The sequence below is a fragment of the Nyctereutes procyonoides genome, unplaced genomic scaffold (genome assembly GCF_905146905.1).
Source record: "Nyctereutes procyonoides isolate TBG_1078 unplaced genomic scaffold, NYPRO_anot_genome, whole genome shotgun sequence".
NCBI lineage: Eukaryota > Metazoa > Chordata > Mammalia > Carnivora > Canidae > Nyctereutes > Nyctereutes procyonoides.
Genome location: NW_026575120.1, coordinates 4995534 through 5013765, shown reverse-complemented (window position 1 = coordinate 5013765; position 18232 = coordinate 4995534). Strand labels below are relative to the sequence as shown.

Sequence of the window (18232 nt, the reverse complement as noted above, 5' to 3'; positions counted from 1 at the left end):
GCATTATCTAAATAGGAAAATAATCTTTAACATTCTTTTCCATTTTTGTTTGCTTTATTAATTTTATTCACATTGATTAGTGGTGTTAACCTTTTGATGCTTTAGAAGTGCCAATCATTCATTAAAGCAAGGAATCATTTCATAGTTCTTCTACAAGGGCATAATTATGTAACAGTGCTTCCATGAACATTCCATGAATGCACACTGGTCATCTTTCTAGTTAATAAATTTCATAGGATCTGGGACCTGGGAGGATTTAGAACTTATACATTATTTACATGCCTTAGTATAAGCAAAGAAACCTGAAATCCATAGAAGTGAAATTATAGTCCCAAATTGTCTAAAAAGTACAGGAGCCAGAGATAAAAATTATGTCTCTCCCAAACTGAGGCTGTGCTAGTCCCACCATTTGTCCTGCCATGGAGGAAACAAGGAAGTTTTACTGGATGTTGAAATTGCATCATTATTATATGGAAAATACTAGTGTCTGAACGTGTAGGTTTATGTATGTGTATACACGCTGAGGTCTAATTTCTTCTTTTTCAGTCATACATCATTTTTCTACAAAACAGAGAAGAATCAGAGCAATTAAAGAAATGGCCAGGGTCTTAGTTCCTGGAGGCCAGCTGATGATTTACGTGTGGGCCATGGAACAAAAGAACCGACATTTTGAGAAACAAGATGTGCTCGTTCCATGGAACAGGGCTTTATGCTCCCAGCTTTTCTCAGACTCCAGCCAGCCTGGGAGAAAGCAGCAGTGTGGACATCCAGAAAGAAGCCATTCCTACCACCCTCCTTGCTCCATCTGTAGCTGTTCTGTTTGTTTTAAAGAGCAGTGTCCTTCAAAACGGTCCCACAGCATGGACTATGAACCACTGATGGCTGGAAACTGTTGTGCAGATGTTTCTAAGGAAGGGGAGGAAGAAAATGGATTCTATAACACCTTAGGAAAATCTTTTCGTTCCTGGTTTTTCTCTAGGTCTTTGGATGAATCAACTCTGAGGAAGCAGATTGAAAGAGCAAGACCCTTGAAAAATACAGAAGGTTGGGCCAATAGCACAATATCCATCCAGCCTTCCAGATACTCCAGCCTAGACTTAGATCATCAAGAGCCATTTTCAATAAGAGAACAAAATTTAGACGAAGATGTGTTTGTGGAGACTTCTCAGAAACCACTGGAGTGGCCGAGAGCATCAGCCGCAATGAAACATCTACATGGAGACCAACAAGGAGAAGTTAGGAGAAATGGAGATGGGAATTTTCTGGAAGGCGCCCATCCCAGTGACAATTGTGTGAATGCCGGTAATGTGAAAGTTGGGAACCCTTCTGCTAGTAAAATACTGAAAAGGATTCCTGCACTCAACTCCACAGATTCCAACCCAGACAAGACAATTTCTGTCAAAGAACAACAGCCCAACGTTTTGGATTCCAGAGCCTTTATGCGCTACTACCATGTGTTTCGAGAAGGTGAGCTCTATGGCCTGCTGAAGGAGCACGTGGCAGAGCTGCATGTTCTGAGCTCTGGGAATGATCATGGCAACTGGTGTATCATTGCTGAAAAAAAGGACAATTGTGACTGAGTGGATCATTTTAGACAATTCCTCCAAAAGGTGAACCATGTTCTTTTTTTACTAAGTTTGGTATGGTTACCTGGATTTGCGTCCAATTTTACTATTTTTAATCCATTTATGCTTTGGTTCATGGAGATGATGAATTGATCATCTTTTAAACCTTCAGACGAACATAGAGCCTGGCATGTAAAACATTTGACAAAGGATGTTCATAAGTTATCTATAGAGGAGAACTGAAGAAGCAATAGGAAATGAACTTCAGTATGGTTTTCTTCCCTGAAAGGTGAAATTATTTTGAGGACACACGTATATCATTTTTCAGTATTACAGGCAGATTTTAATAGATTCTGGTTGTTGACTTTTTTTTTTATTACTATTGAAGTAGAGTCAACAGATGATATCATATTAGTTTCAGGTGTACAATATAGTGATTTGACAATTCTATAGAAGATTCTGTTAAGTAATACCTTCTGATAACAGCATTTTTATAAAGAAAAGGGGGTGAGTTCATCTTCTCAGGTTACACTTTGGATCCCTAAGATATCAAGTAAACCTGTTCTAATGCACAGATGTAAATTGAATCACGTGATACATTACTTTGTTGCCGAGGCCTTGCTCTTAAAGTCTTTTGAAAAGCAATAGATGGGGGAGAGAGACAAGAAGTGTTACAAGGACTTTTCTAAATGATAAGCAGACTTGCTTCTAAATACGTAAGTAACAAAATTTTCAATGTTGCTCAGAAGGTTTTTAAAGGCACTGTGAGCCTGTAGAGAGTGGTATGTGGGGTACTAGAAGCTGTGGCATGGACCCAGGTGGTATTTTCATGACCTTATTGGAAGCAGGAATATCTGGTTAAGATAAGACCAAGATTGACTATGGAATGATGCTTTTCTTATGAACTGAAGGAGTATTTAGGAAATGAGAATCTGGTTGAAGCACTGTTTTATTTTGGCTCTCATTATAAATATGTTATTAAGGAGCAAGTTATTTGTCCTAGATAGAGGATCTGTTGTTGGATTTTTTTTAAATCTGGGCATTTATCTTATTGAAAGCAACATTTTATCAGTTATATTAGGGATTTAGGCAGAATAAATTCCTATTAATTTAAGGTTTAATTTCTGCCACTTTGTACACAAACAGACTGGGTGTTGTAGTCACTGCATCTGTTTAGATTAACCATGGGTCTGTTTACATCTACATCATGGGTCAGGAGACAGATGACAAAAGTCTCTTTAATCTATGGATCACTATAATCCTGGATAAAAATCCAATTCTTGTTTTGTGTAAGATTTCATTTGTTTGGGGTTCTTTTTCCCTTCCGTGATTTTGCTCTATCTTAAAATAATGCTGCTATTTTCAGAGAAACCTAAAGGATTATTTTTAATGCTTCTCTGAAAATGACTGATGTGTATATCTCCTTTGGCTTTAAAATGAGATCACATCATCACCTTTCTGGTTGATGAGATTGTCTGGTGGACAATATGGAAGATATGGGATCTGTAGTGTTCGGTGCAGAGTTTGCACTAGAGGGACAATGAAAACAGACCTAGAAGTGGAATATAAACTAAAAATTAATTTAGTGTCTTCCTTTTTTTTTTTTTAATTTTAGGTAGTTAACACACAATGCAATATTGGTTTCTGGAGTAGAAGTCAGTGATCCTTCAGTTGTATACAACATCCAGTGCTCATCCCAGCAAGTGCCCTCCTAATCTCTACCCCACATCTAGCCTATCCCCCACCCATCTCCCTCCATCAACCCTCAGTTTGTTCTCTATCATTTAGTCTTTTATGATTTGTTTCCCTTTCCTTCTCTCCCCTTCCCGTATGTTCATCTGTTTTCTTTATTAAATTCCACATGAGTAAAATCATATGGTATTTGTCTTTCTCTGACTTATTTCACTCAGCATAATACACTCTATCTCCATCCATGTTGTTGCAATTGGCAACATTTCATTCTCTTCGATGGCTGAGTAATATCCGCTGTGCATGCCCACATGTGTATATGTGTATACATTAGATGTGGTATGTGTGTGCATGTATACACACACCACATCTTATCTAATCATCAGTCAATGGACATTTGGGCTCTCTCCATAGTGTGGCTATTGTTGATAATGCTGCTATAAACATCGGGGTGCCCTGTACATGTACCCCTTCAAATCTGTATTTTTGTATCCTTTGGGTAAATACCTACTAGGCAATTGCTGGATCATAGGGTTCCATTTCTTAATTTAGGACATTAAATATGAATAGAAGTGTTTTTCTTGGTAGAAAGAAAATATTCTCTGAGTTGAAGTCTTTACAATTAAGTCTTAATGACCTTTTTTATTACAAGTGGAATTTTCCTCTCCTTGAAGCTTATTGTCACGTTTATCTTTAATGCCAGCTTTGCTTCTAGAATTTGCTTGAAGTCCTCTCTGGTGGAAGTGCACCACTCACTTGCAACTCCATTTATTAGGCTGTGCCAAAAAAGCTGTGCCCTAACCTGTGTGAGTGACCTCCCATGCACACATCCTGCTTTATGTAAGATGATTCTCTAGAATGGTTCCTGGGAAAGACTTTCACAAATTTTTGACAGGGCTGTAAATAAGCCACCAATACTAGCGATCTTTTGCTCTTCATCTGCTGAGCACAAGAATTCTATGCATCTAGACATTATGTTGTGTATGAAATTGAACTCCATGGTTGAAACCTCTCTTTGGTATATTCACGTGAAAAGCACTCAACTCTACCTTCTGCCTTTAGAGATTTATCTATGTCATTGAAGAGCCAAGCTAATGTAAGTATCTTAATCATTTAAAAATCTTGCTCATTTTTAGGATTGTCCTCAAAAGGAAATGCAAACCATAAGCAAGTTTAAATATATACAGGTTATATACCAGTGTTCAGTCTACCTTTACTTGCTTAATTATAGATTTTGCTGAGCTATCTGAAGTAATATGAAAACTTGGACTCCATTATTAATACTGGATCAAATAGTGTCTTTCCTGTTCCTTCTCTGTTCCTTGCTGGCATCCCTGCAGAGTCCCACTTTCTGAACTAGTGCGAGGTGTTTGGGAGATTACCAGAAGGTTCTTTCTTAAAAGCCTTTGCTGCCTGGGGTACCTGGGTGGCTCACCTGGTTGAGTGTTGGACTCTTGGTTTCGGCTCAGGTCATGATCTCAGGGTCCTGGGATCAAGCCTCACCTCGGGCTCTGTGCTCAGTGGGTAGTCTGCTTGAGGATTCTCTCTCCCTCTCTCCCTCTACCTCTCTCATGCATGTGCTCTTTCTCTCTCTCAAAATAAATAAATCTTAAAAAAAAAAAAAGCCTTGGCTGGCTTACTGATGCCTCACTGGCCTATTTAAGGATAACATACAGTCCAGTGATTTGGGGTAAACTGCATTAATAAGCCAGAAAGGATGCATTCAAAATAACATCACAGTAGCAACCATGCACATGCTCTATTTATTATTTTTTAAATTGTCACTAAGGTGATGAAATGACACCAGCATGTCATATAACTAACAAACCATGTGACAACTGTCTCACATCATCATGTTGGTCTGATCCTCCTCTCTTATCACACTGCCCAACATGGGATGGTGTAGGATTTTTGTTTCTAGTTTGCTCTTCTATGTTCTTCCGAATTCTAGATGTCAAGAATTCCTCTATGTTTTAACTGAACTGGCAGTTGAACTGGCAAATAGTGGATATAATCCAGAGAGAAAGCAATCCAAATCCAAATCAGCCAGGAGCATTCATGTAATTGTATGTTAATAACCACAAAAAAAGCAATGCTGAATTTTTTATAAAACTAAATGGGTTTGGAGGACAGAGGGGCAAACCCAAGAGTTGTGGAACTTGGTTGGGGAAGGTACTCCCTAAAACAGCTCAGACTGGGAACAGTGGGAGCAAATGGAGTCTAACCGCTAGCCAAGCAGCTGCAGCCTAGGGGAAAAAATATTAGGGTAGGCCTGAGCTCTTCCCTGCTATTATGTAGAAAATGTGAAATAATAAGAGCAGCTAACTTTTCTTAATATCTAACATTAATTATTCTATCTGTAATCTTCATCACAGCCCCCTGGGATATAAATATTCTTACTGTTTTCCAGGAAAACTGAGGCAGAAAGAAATGAATTCAATTCCCTAATATCACACACATAGCAAGGATCGCACATCTAGTAAGGAGCAGGATTGAGATTCAGATGCAGGCAGGCTGGCTCCCAGCCTCCCCTCTCAACCACAACGCCGTATGATACACTCAGGCATGGTGCTGGGCAGATTATAAGAGCATTTCTTTCTTTTTTTCTTTTTTATAAGAGCATTTCAAGGCAAGTGTGATTATCCCCTTTACAAATGAATTTTTAGCAAAGTTAAAGCCTTCACAGTAACACAGTAATTGCATAGTAATTAATCCCTTACACATTTCCCCCCTCTTTTACACCTATTTTTCACGTATAACCCAGTTTCAAATTGATTTTAATAAAAAAAAACAAACTTTGTCACAAAATGCTCTGTGCTCACTTCTCTCCAACTCTTCAACCCTTTATTTATTTATTTATTTATTATTTTATGATAGTCACAGAGAGAGAGAGAGAGAGAGAGGCAGAGGCACAGGCAGAGGGAGAAGCAAGCTCCATGCACCGGGAGCCCGATGTGGGATTAGATCCCGGGTCTCCAGGATCGTGCCCTGGGCCAAAGGCAGGCGCCAAACTGCTGCGCCACCCAGGAATCCCTTTTTTTTTTTTAATTTTAATTTTAATTTTAATTTTTTTTCTTCAACCCTTTAAACATTGTATGACTATTTTTCCACTTTATGACTGAGAAAATTGAGAGCTATTGAGATTTTTCACACATTTTATTTGTTGACTGAACCCTGCTCTGCAACAGATACACAGGATAGAAGACAATGGATAGCGGGTATGTTGAAAATACACAGAATATTAAAGTTAGCTGACCTGAAGGTGCCAAGCTGGAACAGTTTCATTTTCATTGTATACCTGTTATCACATTGTACTGTTTAGGGTGTTTTGTATATTACTTCAACTCTTAGAGAATCACGGTGTATTAGCATACCTGAGACCTGCACTAAAGTCTGGACTTCATGCAACCGAGCTTGACCCAGACACATGAACATCCTCTAGCACAAGCATCTGAGAAGCATATTTAAGAAAACAATGTGTCCGACAGAATAAAATGCAAACCCCCCGCATGGCATTCAGACTTTTCATAAATTGGCAATTATTTTTTCAGGCTCATCTCCCGCAGTTGCACCCAATTTGTTTCTGTTCTGCAATCTGCTGTTTTAAACAACGCTTTTATTAGAAGTTACATAATGACAAGTAATTATCACATCCCCTAGATATAAACTTGGATTTCGAATGCCATAATTGTAATCCTTCTCCAAAGAAAAATGTGTGGTGCAGGCTTCATTCCGCCAATTCAAAGGGCATATGAGGTAAGTGTTATCACACACCCATCCAGCAGATGGAAAAACCACGGGAGTGGAAGCGCCTTACAGAGACGTCCCTAGACCCCAAACCAGAAAGCTCCACTCCTCTTTTCCCAACCTCGACCCAAAATTATGATTATTAGTCTAATTGTATAAACTCCCTATAACTTGTCCACAAAACTGGAGTGGGAATATTTTAAAAGAACTCTCACCAACCAAGAATCGAAATTCTAATGCAAATAGAAAGCATTCCGCGTGGCATGGAAAACACACAGAAACCTACAAGAGCTAATCACAGAGAAAATATTAACTGGGATTTGTCCTATTTTTTAATCCCCATGGAATTGGATGCATTAGTGGGAACTAGAATCCCGTCCCATTCTGTTCCCTCTGGATGCAGGCCTTCCTCAGTTGACTAGGCACCAGGGATGGCCCTCTCTGGATGGGAGCAGTGTTAGTTTAGCATGCCACCCCATGACCTGATGGTCAAACTGGATCCCTCCTTTGGCAAATAAATATATAGTTTGTCTCTTCTTCAACTACAACTGGGAAAAATAAAGCTTGCCTCAACCCAATTAGTTACTAATTGATCCATATGAAACAACATATTTTCTCCACATGGAACATTTGTTTTTCTCTGGATATTATCTCCTCATGCAGAGGACGGTGGGTCACTACTGTTAATCTGTGCCCAGCATAACTGAAATTATATTTATATTCACTTTGGGGAATTTGGCTGAATGACAGTCATGTCTGTAAAATCATAGCAAATCATACGACTTTCATCAGATTTCCTATTAGCTATGTGGAGGGGCTTTGTTAGGGAAGGATTGACAATGGTGAAGGCTCACTAAGGTGGACCCTGGTGGAATTTCTGAGGAACTTCAAATATGTGAAAACTGTCCCATTTTCTTTAGATGTTCTCTTAAATGTGTATTCTATAAATATATATATATATTTCTAGACCTCAAGTGTTTGTTGTCATTAGTGACCAAGAAAAAGTAGCCCTCTTAATGTACTTGTCAAAACATTAAATTATCAATTACCATAGAAACGTATTTCGTGAATAGATTTTCTTATTTCAAGAAATTGAAAAATAATGTTTAATATTGTTGTGCTTCTTCTGATGTTGACTTGTCTATTTGTATCAAAAGCGCATTAACTTTTTTCTACAGTATATACAGTTACTTTAGCTTTCCCAGAAGCAGCTAGCAATAGTTTTAAAAGCACAAATTGATGTAAAATATCTTGACTGTTGTCAATCTGAAGATCTTTTATTTGCATTAATCAATGATGTTCAGGATCTTTTTGTAATCAGTATTATTTAAAATGGTGTAATTTATATGTCTATGATATATATTAGGTTGTTTATTTAAATTATGTGTAAGTGTACTTTTTAAAAAATGTTATTATATGAACAAAATTATGCCTTTTATCTCCACTCTGAGTGTGACAGGATGGATACTGTTCTTATAACCTCCATCAATTCTGACAGCCACCTCTCCTTCTACTTCAAAAGAACTGGGCAAATTCATTTGTATTTGAATTCTATTATCTTTGTCTAAAGGAAACCGAACTAACCATTTTAAGAACAGGTTGTCTTTAAAGATTTAGTAAAAGAAAAAAAAATAAAAATAAAGATTTAGTAAAAGAATATTAACTAAAAAATATATATATATATATTTTTTAAGATGAATAAAAATGTATTAGACTGTCCTAAAGTGTATGTGGAAATATGGTACTGCTATTGAGAGAACATCATTTGTGACGTCCTCGGAATGCAGGCACCCCTCCCGACCCACTCCATCTGCAGGTTGTCAGCTCCTTAGCAGATGGGGTGTGAAGTAAAAGGGCACTTGTGTGGCCCTAACGCAGCTCAGCGGGAGCATGTTTGAGCAGCAGATGGTGCCCTGGCCTGGTGCAGCCCTGACCACCTCCCATTCTCCGTGATGGAAGAAGCTGTCACACAATCCCTGGGTGTTGATTTTTGCCCCTCACGGTGGTTGCTCAGGAGACCAACATGAAAAGGACTGATAACAAAATAGATTCTGTGCCAGTCTTTTGGCCAGAATCAATTAAACCTCGGTTGTGCACCTTGGACTCTTTGGCAGAAATCTGTTTTAAGACATTGCTAGTTATTTGTCCTTAGAGACCATCACTTCTTCCGTCTTTGTGCTCATCTTTCATTTTTTTTGAAATACCTACGCATAAATCCAGATTAAGAATCTTTAACAGACCTGTTAGCAGATTTTACACTTTTTTCAGTGGTTGGATCAGAAGGAAATCGTCAAGTTCAGTACCTGATTTTCACTGTCCACATCACGCCCCCCTCGGTCCCGAGGGACAAGCCATAGGAAACAGTCCCCATGAAGCTGCACCCCGGAGCAGCCTCAGCCAGTGGAGAACTGCCAGAAATTTCACCTGCCAGGGCCCTCTCACTTGTCACTGCCTCTAAAGAAGGAGGGATTCGTGCAAGCCGAGAAGCAGGCCTGCGTTTCCCCCAACACACCCCTTGTACATCTTGTGTTAGTTTAGATCCTTCCAGATCTTTGTCACAATGCAGCCCCCAGCTTGGGTCCTGTATTCAGGAAAATTGCCTCAACTCACTGCTCCATGTTGATTTTCTTGTTCACCATCCTATAGCTCTTTATCTATTCAGGGTATTTTATGGCACTTGGCACCATATTCACCTTTAGCAATTAAAAACCTTCCTGGGGGGATCCCTGGGTGGCACAGTGGTTTAGCGCCTGCCTTTGGCCCGGGGTGCGATCCTGGAGACGCAGGATCGAGTCCCACGTCGGGCTCCCGGTGCATGGAGCCTACTTCTCCCTCTGCCTGTGTCTCTGCCTCTCTCTCTCATTCTGTGTGACTATCATAAATAAATTAAAAAATATATATATAAAAAAAAAACCTTCCTGGGGCGCCTGGGTAGCTCAGTGGGTTAAACATCCTACTCTTGATTTTTGGCTCAGGGCATAATCTCGGGGTCATGAGATCAAGACCCACATTGAACCTCTCATTCTCAAATAAAGAAAGAAAAAAACCTTCCTAAATCATCTACCATTTTTTCCCTTATGTCTCAATTAAAAAAAAAAAAAAAAAAGGCAGGGTTGAGGGAGTTGACTAAAGACCTTTCTGGCTCCAGCCACTTCTCCACCTATCTTTGTCCTCTGCATCAGCTCCAGCCCCAGCCTCCAGTAACAAAGTCACATTTGCCATTTTAAAGGGCCTGCTGCAAACAGGTATAAAGGAGTTCCCCCAACCCCCACCCCACCCTTGCCCCACTGACTCCCAGCCTGTCTTCAGCATTTTGGGGAGAAAGAGTCCAGCTCTGGGTGATGGAATTCCATTCCTGGGATCAGCTGACTATGGAGGGACCGGTCTCAACTTTATTTTGCCTTCTGCCAAGATAACTCTTATCTTAGATCCTGTAGGCCTAAGTTCCTTCTCTCATGGTCCTCTAAGACTCCCAGTTGTAAAGAAAAAGAGTTTACTTACAAGATTTTTTACTGCAGTCCCCCCTTATCTGCCAGGAATATGTTCTGAGACCCTTAGTGGATGCCTGAAACCATGGATAGTACCGAACCCTCTATATACTATGTTTTTTCTTGTACATCCATGCCTGTGATAAGGTTTTATACATTAGACACAGTAAGAGATTAACAATAATAACAATAACTAATAACAAATAGAACTATAAAAATACCAGCTTCAGGTGGTCTCTCTCAAAATTTATTTATCAAAATACTGCACTCACCCTTCTTGGGACGATGTCAAATGATAAAACGCCAACATGATGAATTGAAGTGAATGATGTAGGTTCTGTGACGCAGCGTTAGGATCAGAAGAAGCACCTGCTTCCGCCCGAGCTTGACCTCGGGTAACTGAAACCACGGAAAGCGGACCACTAAATTTGGGTACAGATGAAACTGATGATGTGTGCTTGGGTCTCAGCGTTAACTGATCAAGGGTTAAAATGAAATCACCAGAGATCAATATTTAATCATCAGTTACTAGCTTTTTCCTTCTCTTGAAAAGAAAGGGCTATGTGTAAAAGGAAGGGCATGAGGGGCACCTGGGTGGCTCAGCCAGTTGAGTGCCTTCTGCTGGGGTCATGATCCTGGCTGGAGTCCTGGGGTCAGGTCCCACTTCAGGCTCCCTGCTCTGAGGGGACCTTGCCTCTCCCACTGACTCTGTCACTTTTTGTCTCTCATGAGTAAGTAAATGAATAAAACCTAAAAAAAAAAATAAAAAATAATTAAGGGCATGATATTTTGAGATACAAAGCAAAATCCCTTCCTTCCCACATGCCCCCCCTGAAAAATTAGAGCAGTGAGACCTCCAACAGACCAAACCCCCAAGGGTTTATCAACAGAGATGCTGTATAGAGAAGAAGGCTGAAGCATCCCACTCACTGGGGAGCCAGTTGGGGCAGTGAGCTGGGTCCTGAGCACTAGACCCAGGTTGGGGAACACTGGCAGAGACTCCTATGCCCAGGCTTGGCATGAAGTGGGTGGAGCTGCCACTTTCATGTTGTATGGAGGGTCTCATCCATAGGCCTTGTTCCTGGCTGTACGTGGGACCACAGTGCCCATCTTGGACATGAGTCACATGGTGAGCTGCCTGTGGTCATTGTATCAGAGGCAAATGAAAATTTCTCATCCAGAGAAATGTAGTTGGACACTCAAATTTTGGTGAAACAAGAAGACTCTGTGAAGTTAATTGTTAGGGAGTCCTAATCCAATCCCACGCTCCTGTTTTATTAAGGGAGGACTCCAGTGTGTGAGCTGAAGTGACTTGCACGTCCCCGCACGGGGAGAGCTAGCTCTCTTGCTCCCAGGCGTGATGCACAGCCGTCCCGAAGAAACTCACACTCGTACCCCCTTGGTGAGGCCTCAGCCCTCAAAAGCAGGTGGTCTATGTCTTTGTCCTTTTTTATTACTGTAATACTGGTGATTGATTCCAAATAACCACCCCGAGAGAGGTACTGACACCATGGGAAGAGATAGCACTTGTTTTCCCATCATTTTAAAGATAGTGATTTAAAAACTCTTCATTTCTTCATATTTGTGTTGAACAACTTTTGAACAATCCCTTTGGGCAAGGGGCTTTCTAGGAACTGTTGGAAGATTTTATGGGAATAAGATACAGTCCTTGGTCCTATTGACTCAAAAGTGAGCAGAATGGATGTGCACAGGTCGCTCTTTCTGGAATATTCCTCCACTCTCCATCTGACCTGATTTAATCATGAATCCGTCTCAGTTTAAATGCATATTTCTCAGGTAGGCCTTTGGTGCCCCTGCCCTAACCCAGGCCAGATGTAAGTTATTGTCCCAGAGCCACGTGTAGTCTTCCTTTTGATATTCATTGCACATCTTTATTTCCTTTGTCTACCGGAGTACATGGATCACAAGGGCCAGGACCCAGTCTGCCCCTCTCACTGCAGCGCCCTACTGCGGGCAGCCAGGGTGCTGGCCGCCTGGGGAGAGCTCAGGAGGAGAGTTAATCCCGACAACAGCAAAGAGGAAGGGAAGCTCAGATGATGGACCATAACATTTGTCATGTGGGAGCTGCAAGCAAAGAACTTGGCATTAACAGTCTCGCCTGCTATACCAACCTTCTCAGGTGGTGCTGGGCCCCGTAGGTAGGTGTGGAAAGGAGGTCAGGCTCCTCCCTGTGTCACACTGCTGGGGGTGCCGGCCCTCAGCTTGGCCTTCTAGGCCAACCCCCTGTTCTACGAACTCCCCTTTGCGGGGGGGGGGTGGCTTTTGTGAGAGGGGGTAAAAGGCAGAGCAAACCGCAGAAGCAGGTTGCAGTTTGAGCTTTAAGCGCCGGGATGCCACGCTGAGGGGTTTACACTCGAACCTGTGATGCTACGGGGGGCCTTTGAAGATCTGTAGGCAGGTGCTGCCAAAAGATTACTCTGGAACCAGCAAAGGCATGGGTGGGGAGGGACACAGAGATGGGGAGGGGTCTGCGGCAGGTGGAGGACACCCAGAGGAGCTGGGGCAGGAGGTTTAGAATGAGAAGAAGAGGGACACCTGGGGGGCTCAGTGGTTGGGTACCTGCCTTCAGCTCAGGGCATGATCCTGGGGTCCGGAGATCGAGTCCTGCGTCGGGGTCCCCGCAGGGAGCCTGCTTCTCCCTCTGCCTGTGTCTCTGCCTCTTTCTGTGTGTGTCTCTCAGGAATAGATAATAATAAAAAAAATAGAAGCATTAGAGAACTGAAATCATGATCGGCCTTCAGCTGCTAACGCTGTGCTGGAAGACTGGGATACTTCAGGCTGTCGACTGTTGGAATGTGGAGGGGGTGGACAATTTAAAAGTATTACGTGTGGTATCTGGTAAACATAACTGCAGGAGAGGAAAACAGGCCTGAATGGCTGGGACTCACTCAGTGGGAGGCCTCCAGGGTTTCCCTCGCACCCAGTGAGGTGTCAGCCTCCCCCTCCAGCCCCCTAACCTCCACATCCCCTCCCAGGGCATATGCCTGGCCTGGGCCCTGGAAAGGGGCTGTGCACATGGGGAGAGAGAGCCAAATGGCTGAGTAGTCTGGGAATGGCAGGTAGCACGGCAGAGAGTCATAAGAAAAATTGATAGTGACCTTCTAGGACCTACAGCAGTGGCCCAATTACCTTCTCATCTTCTCCTTTACTTAGCTTCCCTTGTTTCCTCAGCTCCAGACTTCCTAATTCCTTCCTATTCCTCCAACATTTCAGGACTCGGGTAGCTCAGGTACTTTGCACTCGCTGTTCCTTCTACTGGAAATGCTCTTCCCTGAAGCATAAGCAATGTTCCCCTCACTTCCTTCCAGCCTTCGCTCAGATGTCATGTTATCAAAGTTATCCTGGGATCAACCTATCTAAAACTGCACACCACATTCCCCCAATACCCGCCCCCCTGACACATGCACATATATATTCCCTATTCCCCTTCCATGTTTCATTTTTCTCCATGGCTCCTTTTATCCTTAAATATTACATTTTACTTGTGTATATTATCTGCTCCCCCATCTGCAAGATGTAAAGCTCCAAGAAACAGGCATTTTGTGTTGCCATTTTGTCTACTATCTCCCCACTGAGAACAGTGCTCAGCATAAGGCAAACACTCAATAACATATGATGGGTTACAGTTGGTTCTTGGATCTGCAATATCCAATGCTCACCCACACGTAGACCACATGGTCAGCCTTGGGGTAACCGGGCTGGGGGGTAAGCCCAGGGGGAGCCTTTAATGACCTTTGCCTTTCTTCCCAGACTTGGGAATCTAGTGTGGGGATGTGGAAAAAACAAACAAACAAACAAAAAAACCCAAAAAGACAACTTTGCCTTTCATTTAGACAGGAATTTTAGAGTTGGAAAACCAAGAACTGACCACCTTGGATTTCAGGTTTTGGAGGGACCTCTTTTTCAACAGCTGCATGTGGTTCCCCAGTCTGCCTGGGGAGAAAGTCCTCAGGAGCCAAGTGAGTGTGTGGTGAGCTTGGACCAGGGGGACATAAAGGGAGCCAATGGCTTCCCTTCTGTGAGCGTCACTCCCCACTCCTAGGTGCTCTCTTGCTGTTAGGACTGACTGGCTTGACCAAATTGCTTGACCCCTCTGGAGCATCAGTTTTCTCATCTATAAAGTTTCCTCAGCTGTAAAATCAGGTTAACAGTAACAGTCCTGAACAAATTGAATAAGATATAACTGGACCGTGACTTTCAAAGTGTCAGGCAAGACAAGAGCTATCAAGGAAGGCCACTAGCACAGGGTGCAATATAATATACTAACCAAGTGTGTGGTACAGACATTTGTTTTAAGGCACTACAGGACAACTAGATAACTGGCGAGCAATGAAATTACCACATTTGTCCTTTACCTTTCTAATTATAAAGCCAAAAGCCATAGTTCTCTATGGGTTAGGAAAACAAAACAAGTTTAAAATTGAAAGAAATATAGGAAGCAAGCATCTGTACTATCAACAGGTCAAATTCCAAATTTCTAATTTGCACAAAAGGCATTTTTCTGATAACATATCTAAGTAGGAGTTGCTGGATAGTGTTAGGATGTGGCCAGGGCCAGGTCAGGGCCAGGTCAGGGTCAGGCTCAGGCAAACCTGGGAAATGTCTCCACTGATTTTCACTGTGCTCACCCCACCCAGGCCCCCACACTATGCCCACCGTGGTTCCTCTGTGTCCCCAGCTGGCTGGCACCGGTGGCCCCATGCCATTCCTACAAGCCCAGAGACTGGAAGTGGGTGACAGGCCATCCTCCCCTGGAAACATCTCAAGCCCAGAGTAGCAAGTTTCTAGAACCTGGCTCTCTGCTCACCAAACCAGGCAATCTCACTCCCCCAGGCTCAGCTTCTCAGTCCACATCAATTCAGTAATTTGTGGATATCCCTCTGGAGCTGAACTCAGGCCTCCTCCTTTGCTGCTGCACCTACTACAGCTCTATGTAACTGTCACCTTGGATGAAAACCGGCTTCAAGGACCTTCCCAGAGCACTCCTTTGTTCACAGAAGTGGTTCAGAGCCTGGTTGCGGGTGAGAGATGCTCTGGAGCTTTGAGAGCACACTAGTTAACAAGACCCACCCAGAACCACTAGTTCAAACTCAGGCCAGTGTGTAGTAGGGTTGGGCACCCTGACTAACAAAATCCCCAGCTCCTCCTCCAGCACATGAGGCCTCCTGTCGGGGTGCTCTCTCCTTCCTCAGCCCTCACCACCCTTCCCCTTCACCAACGGCAACACCCTGGTGGTGTTCCTTGAATGCACTTCACCATTTCATGCCCTGAGGATTTTGTACATCCTTCTGTGGGTCTAGGACCTAATTCCTCACTGTGTGTCCACAAACAGGCAACATAGCATCACCTAGGAACCCAGAGCCCCAGAAGCAGAATCCATGTTGCAGCAAGATCCCAGGTGAGCACCTGGGTGGCTCAGTAGTTAAGCATCTGCCTTTGGCTCAGGGCATGATCCCTGGGTCCTGGGATCAAGTCCCATATCAGGCTTCCTGCGGGGAGCCTGCTTCTCCCTCTGCCTGTGTCTCTGCCCCTCTCTGTGTCTCTCATGAATAATTAAATAAAATCTTTTAAAAAATGATCCCAGATGATTTATACAAATGTTAAAATTTGAGACACACTCTAGATGCTTGCCAGGCTTGCCCGGCTGGAGAACCGACACACTTCCATCCCTAGGACCCACAGCTCAAGGAGCTGCTCTTCCACTGAGGCTTTCCCGGCCTCACCCTCCTTGCCCTGCAAAGGAATGAGTTCTCCGGCCTTCAGGCGACCACTTCCGCAGCATCCAAGAGCTGACACCAACGATCCCCAGCACCTGCAGTACACAACAATGGGATCAAACAAAACCACCCAGCTGCTCATTTCAGGAAATAAAAGTTCCTAGAAGAAAAGGCTGTGAACCAGCTGAACAGTCTATACAGGACTCACAGCTTGTGCATCAGGAGTGGCCTCCAATCCCTTCTTTCTCCAGCCCACCCATCCGGAGAAAGCTACGAAGGCAGAACCCCGCCCAATCCCCATCGATTCCACCTTGCAAGTGTCACCTTAAAATGACCCAGCCCAGGCCCTGAAGCCACATGAAAATCCTGCTCTAATCTCCTTGTCTGAGATGTGACTAAGATAATCAGGCTGGTGTTCCCCCTCGCAGGACATATTACAGACCTAGCTTTGTTAAATCAAGTTTTTCTGGTGGCCTTTGGTGCTTCTGATGACAGTTGACAGGCTCATCACAGAATGTTGCAACTATTTATTTGTGTGGCAGATATTATCTTACAGCTTTGTCACTGCCCCCTTCCTGGGTACACACACATACACACACACACACACACGCACACACATGCTATAGACTGACACAAAGAACATCAAAAAGTATAGAACTAATAGGCTCAAAACCTGAGCTGCAGGCAAAAAGAGAGCAGGAGAGAGAGAGGGAAGGAGGGGCCAGCGAGGGGATGGGAGAGAGAACAGCCCAGAGGGGAGAGATCTTCCCCCATCAGGAAAGAACCAGTCACACATTCAGGCCTCCTGGACTTCCCGTTGGCCCTCCTCCAAGCCCTTCTCCCTCGAGATGCTGAGGACAATGGAAGTGAAAAGGGTAGGGGAGTCAGTTTTGAACCCAGACAGCCAGGCTGAATTTCAAGGGTGCAACATTTAACTTGACCTAAAGTCCAAAACTTTTTTGTATCTTCTGTATACTTGACCTCAGCTGCATATGTATATAATGAAATACAGTATATACAAACCAGCTCCGCTACCTTCGTATAATATTATTTCTATCCATCCAATGTTTATGGGGTGATTTCTCTCTCTCTCTCTTTCTCTCTCTCTCTATTTGAGAGCTACCAAAGACAGAGAAAATCCAGGTAAAAATTAGATAACAGAGACAAAAGGACATTTGAGGATGGGAGCAAGAATAATTGCAGAGCATTTGAAATTTCCATGACTTGAGGAGGAAGAAAATTTGTTTAGATTTATTCAAAACTCTCTTTCTAATCCAAATATGGGAATATTATCAGGTAATTTTCACAACTGATACATTAATTATCTCTTGTGAACAAATTACCTTCACACTTAGTAACTTAAGGCAACATTTATTTTCTCACTCAATTTCTGGGTACTAGGTTCTGAAAGTGACTTGGCTGAGTGGTCTGGGTCTCTCATGGGGATGCAATCAGGACGCTGGCTGAGGCTCCTGTCATCTAAATGCTGGACCAGGGCTGGAGGAGCCACTTCCCAGAAGGTTCGCTCAAATGGTTATTGGCAGAAGGCCCTTTCTGTAACACTGCTCACAATTTTCTCTGGAGTGGGCCATCCAAGAGGAAGTGCAAAGGGAAGATACAGTGACTTTTATTATCTTGTCTTTGTTTTTCTGTTTTGTTTTTTGTTTTTCTGTAGTAAAATTTCCCTTTATATATATATATATATATTTTATTGGAGTTCGATTTGCCAACATATAGCATAACACCCAATGCTCATCCCGCCAAGTGCCCCCCTCAGTGCCCGTCACCCAGTCACCCCATCCCCCCACCCAGCTCCCCTTCCACCACCCCTTATTCGTTTCCCAGAGTTAGGAGTCTCTCATGTTCCGTCACCCTCACTGATATTTCCCACTCATTTTCTCTCCTTTCCCCTGTATTCCCTTTCACTATTTTTTATATTCCCCAAATGAATGAGAACATATAATGTTTGTCCTTCTCCGATTGACTTACTTCACTCAGCATAATA

General features: G+C 42.9%; 1 protein-coding gene across 7 annotated transcripts in view; it reads left to right on the top strand.

Moving 5' to 3' along the window:
* The window catches only part of TRMT9B (tRNA methyltransferase 9B (putative)), an 83980-nt gene that overhangs the window by 60364 nt on the left and 5384 nt on the right, over positions 1-18232 (top strand). For 5 of the 7 annotated variants that reach the window (XM_055335344.1, XM_055335342.1, XM_055335339.1 and 2 more), the window contains one exon: positions 547-3441. In XM_055335344.1, coding sequence (XP_055191319.1) covers positions 547-1580 — 1034 coding nt within the window. In that variant the 3' untranslated portion in view covers positions 1581-3441. Of the gene's footprint in view, positions 1-546; positions 3442-18232 lie in introns of those variants that run through there. The other 2 variants (XM_055335340.1, XM_055335341.1) reach the window with 2 other exon arrangements.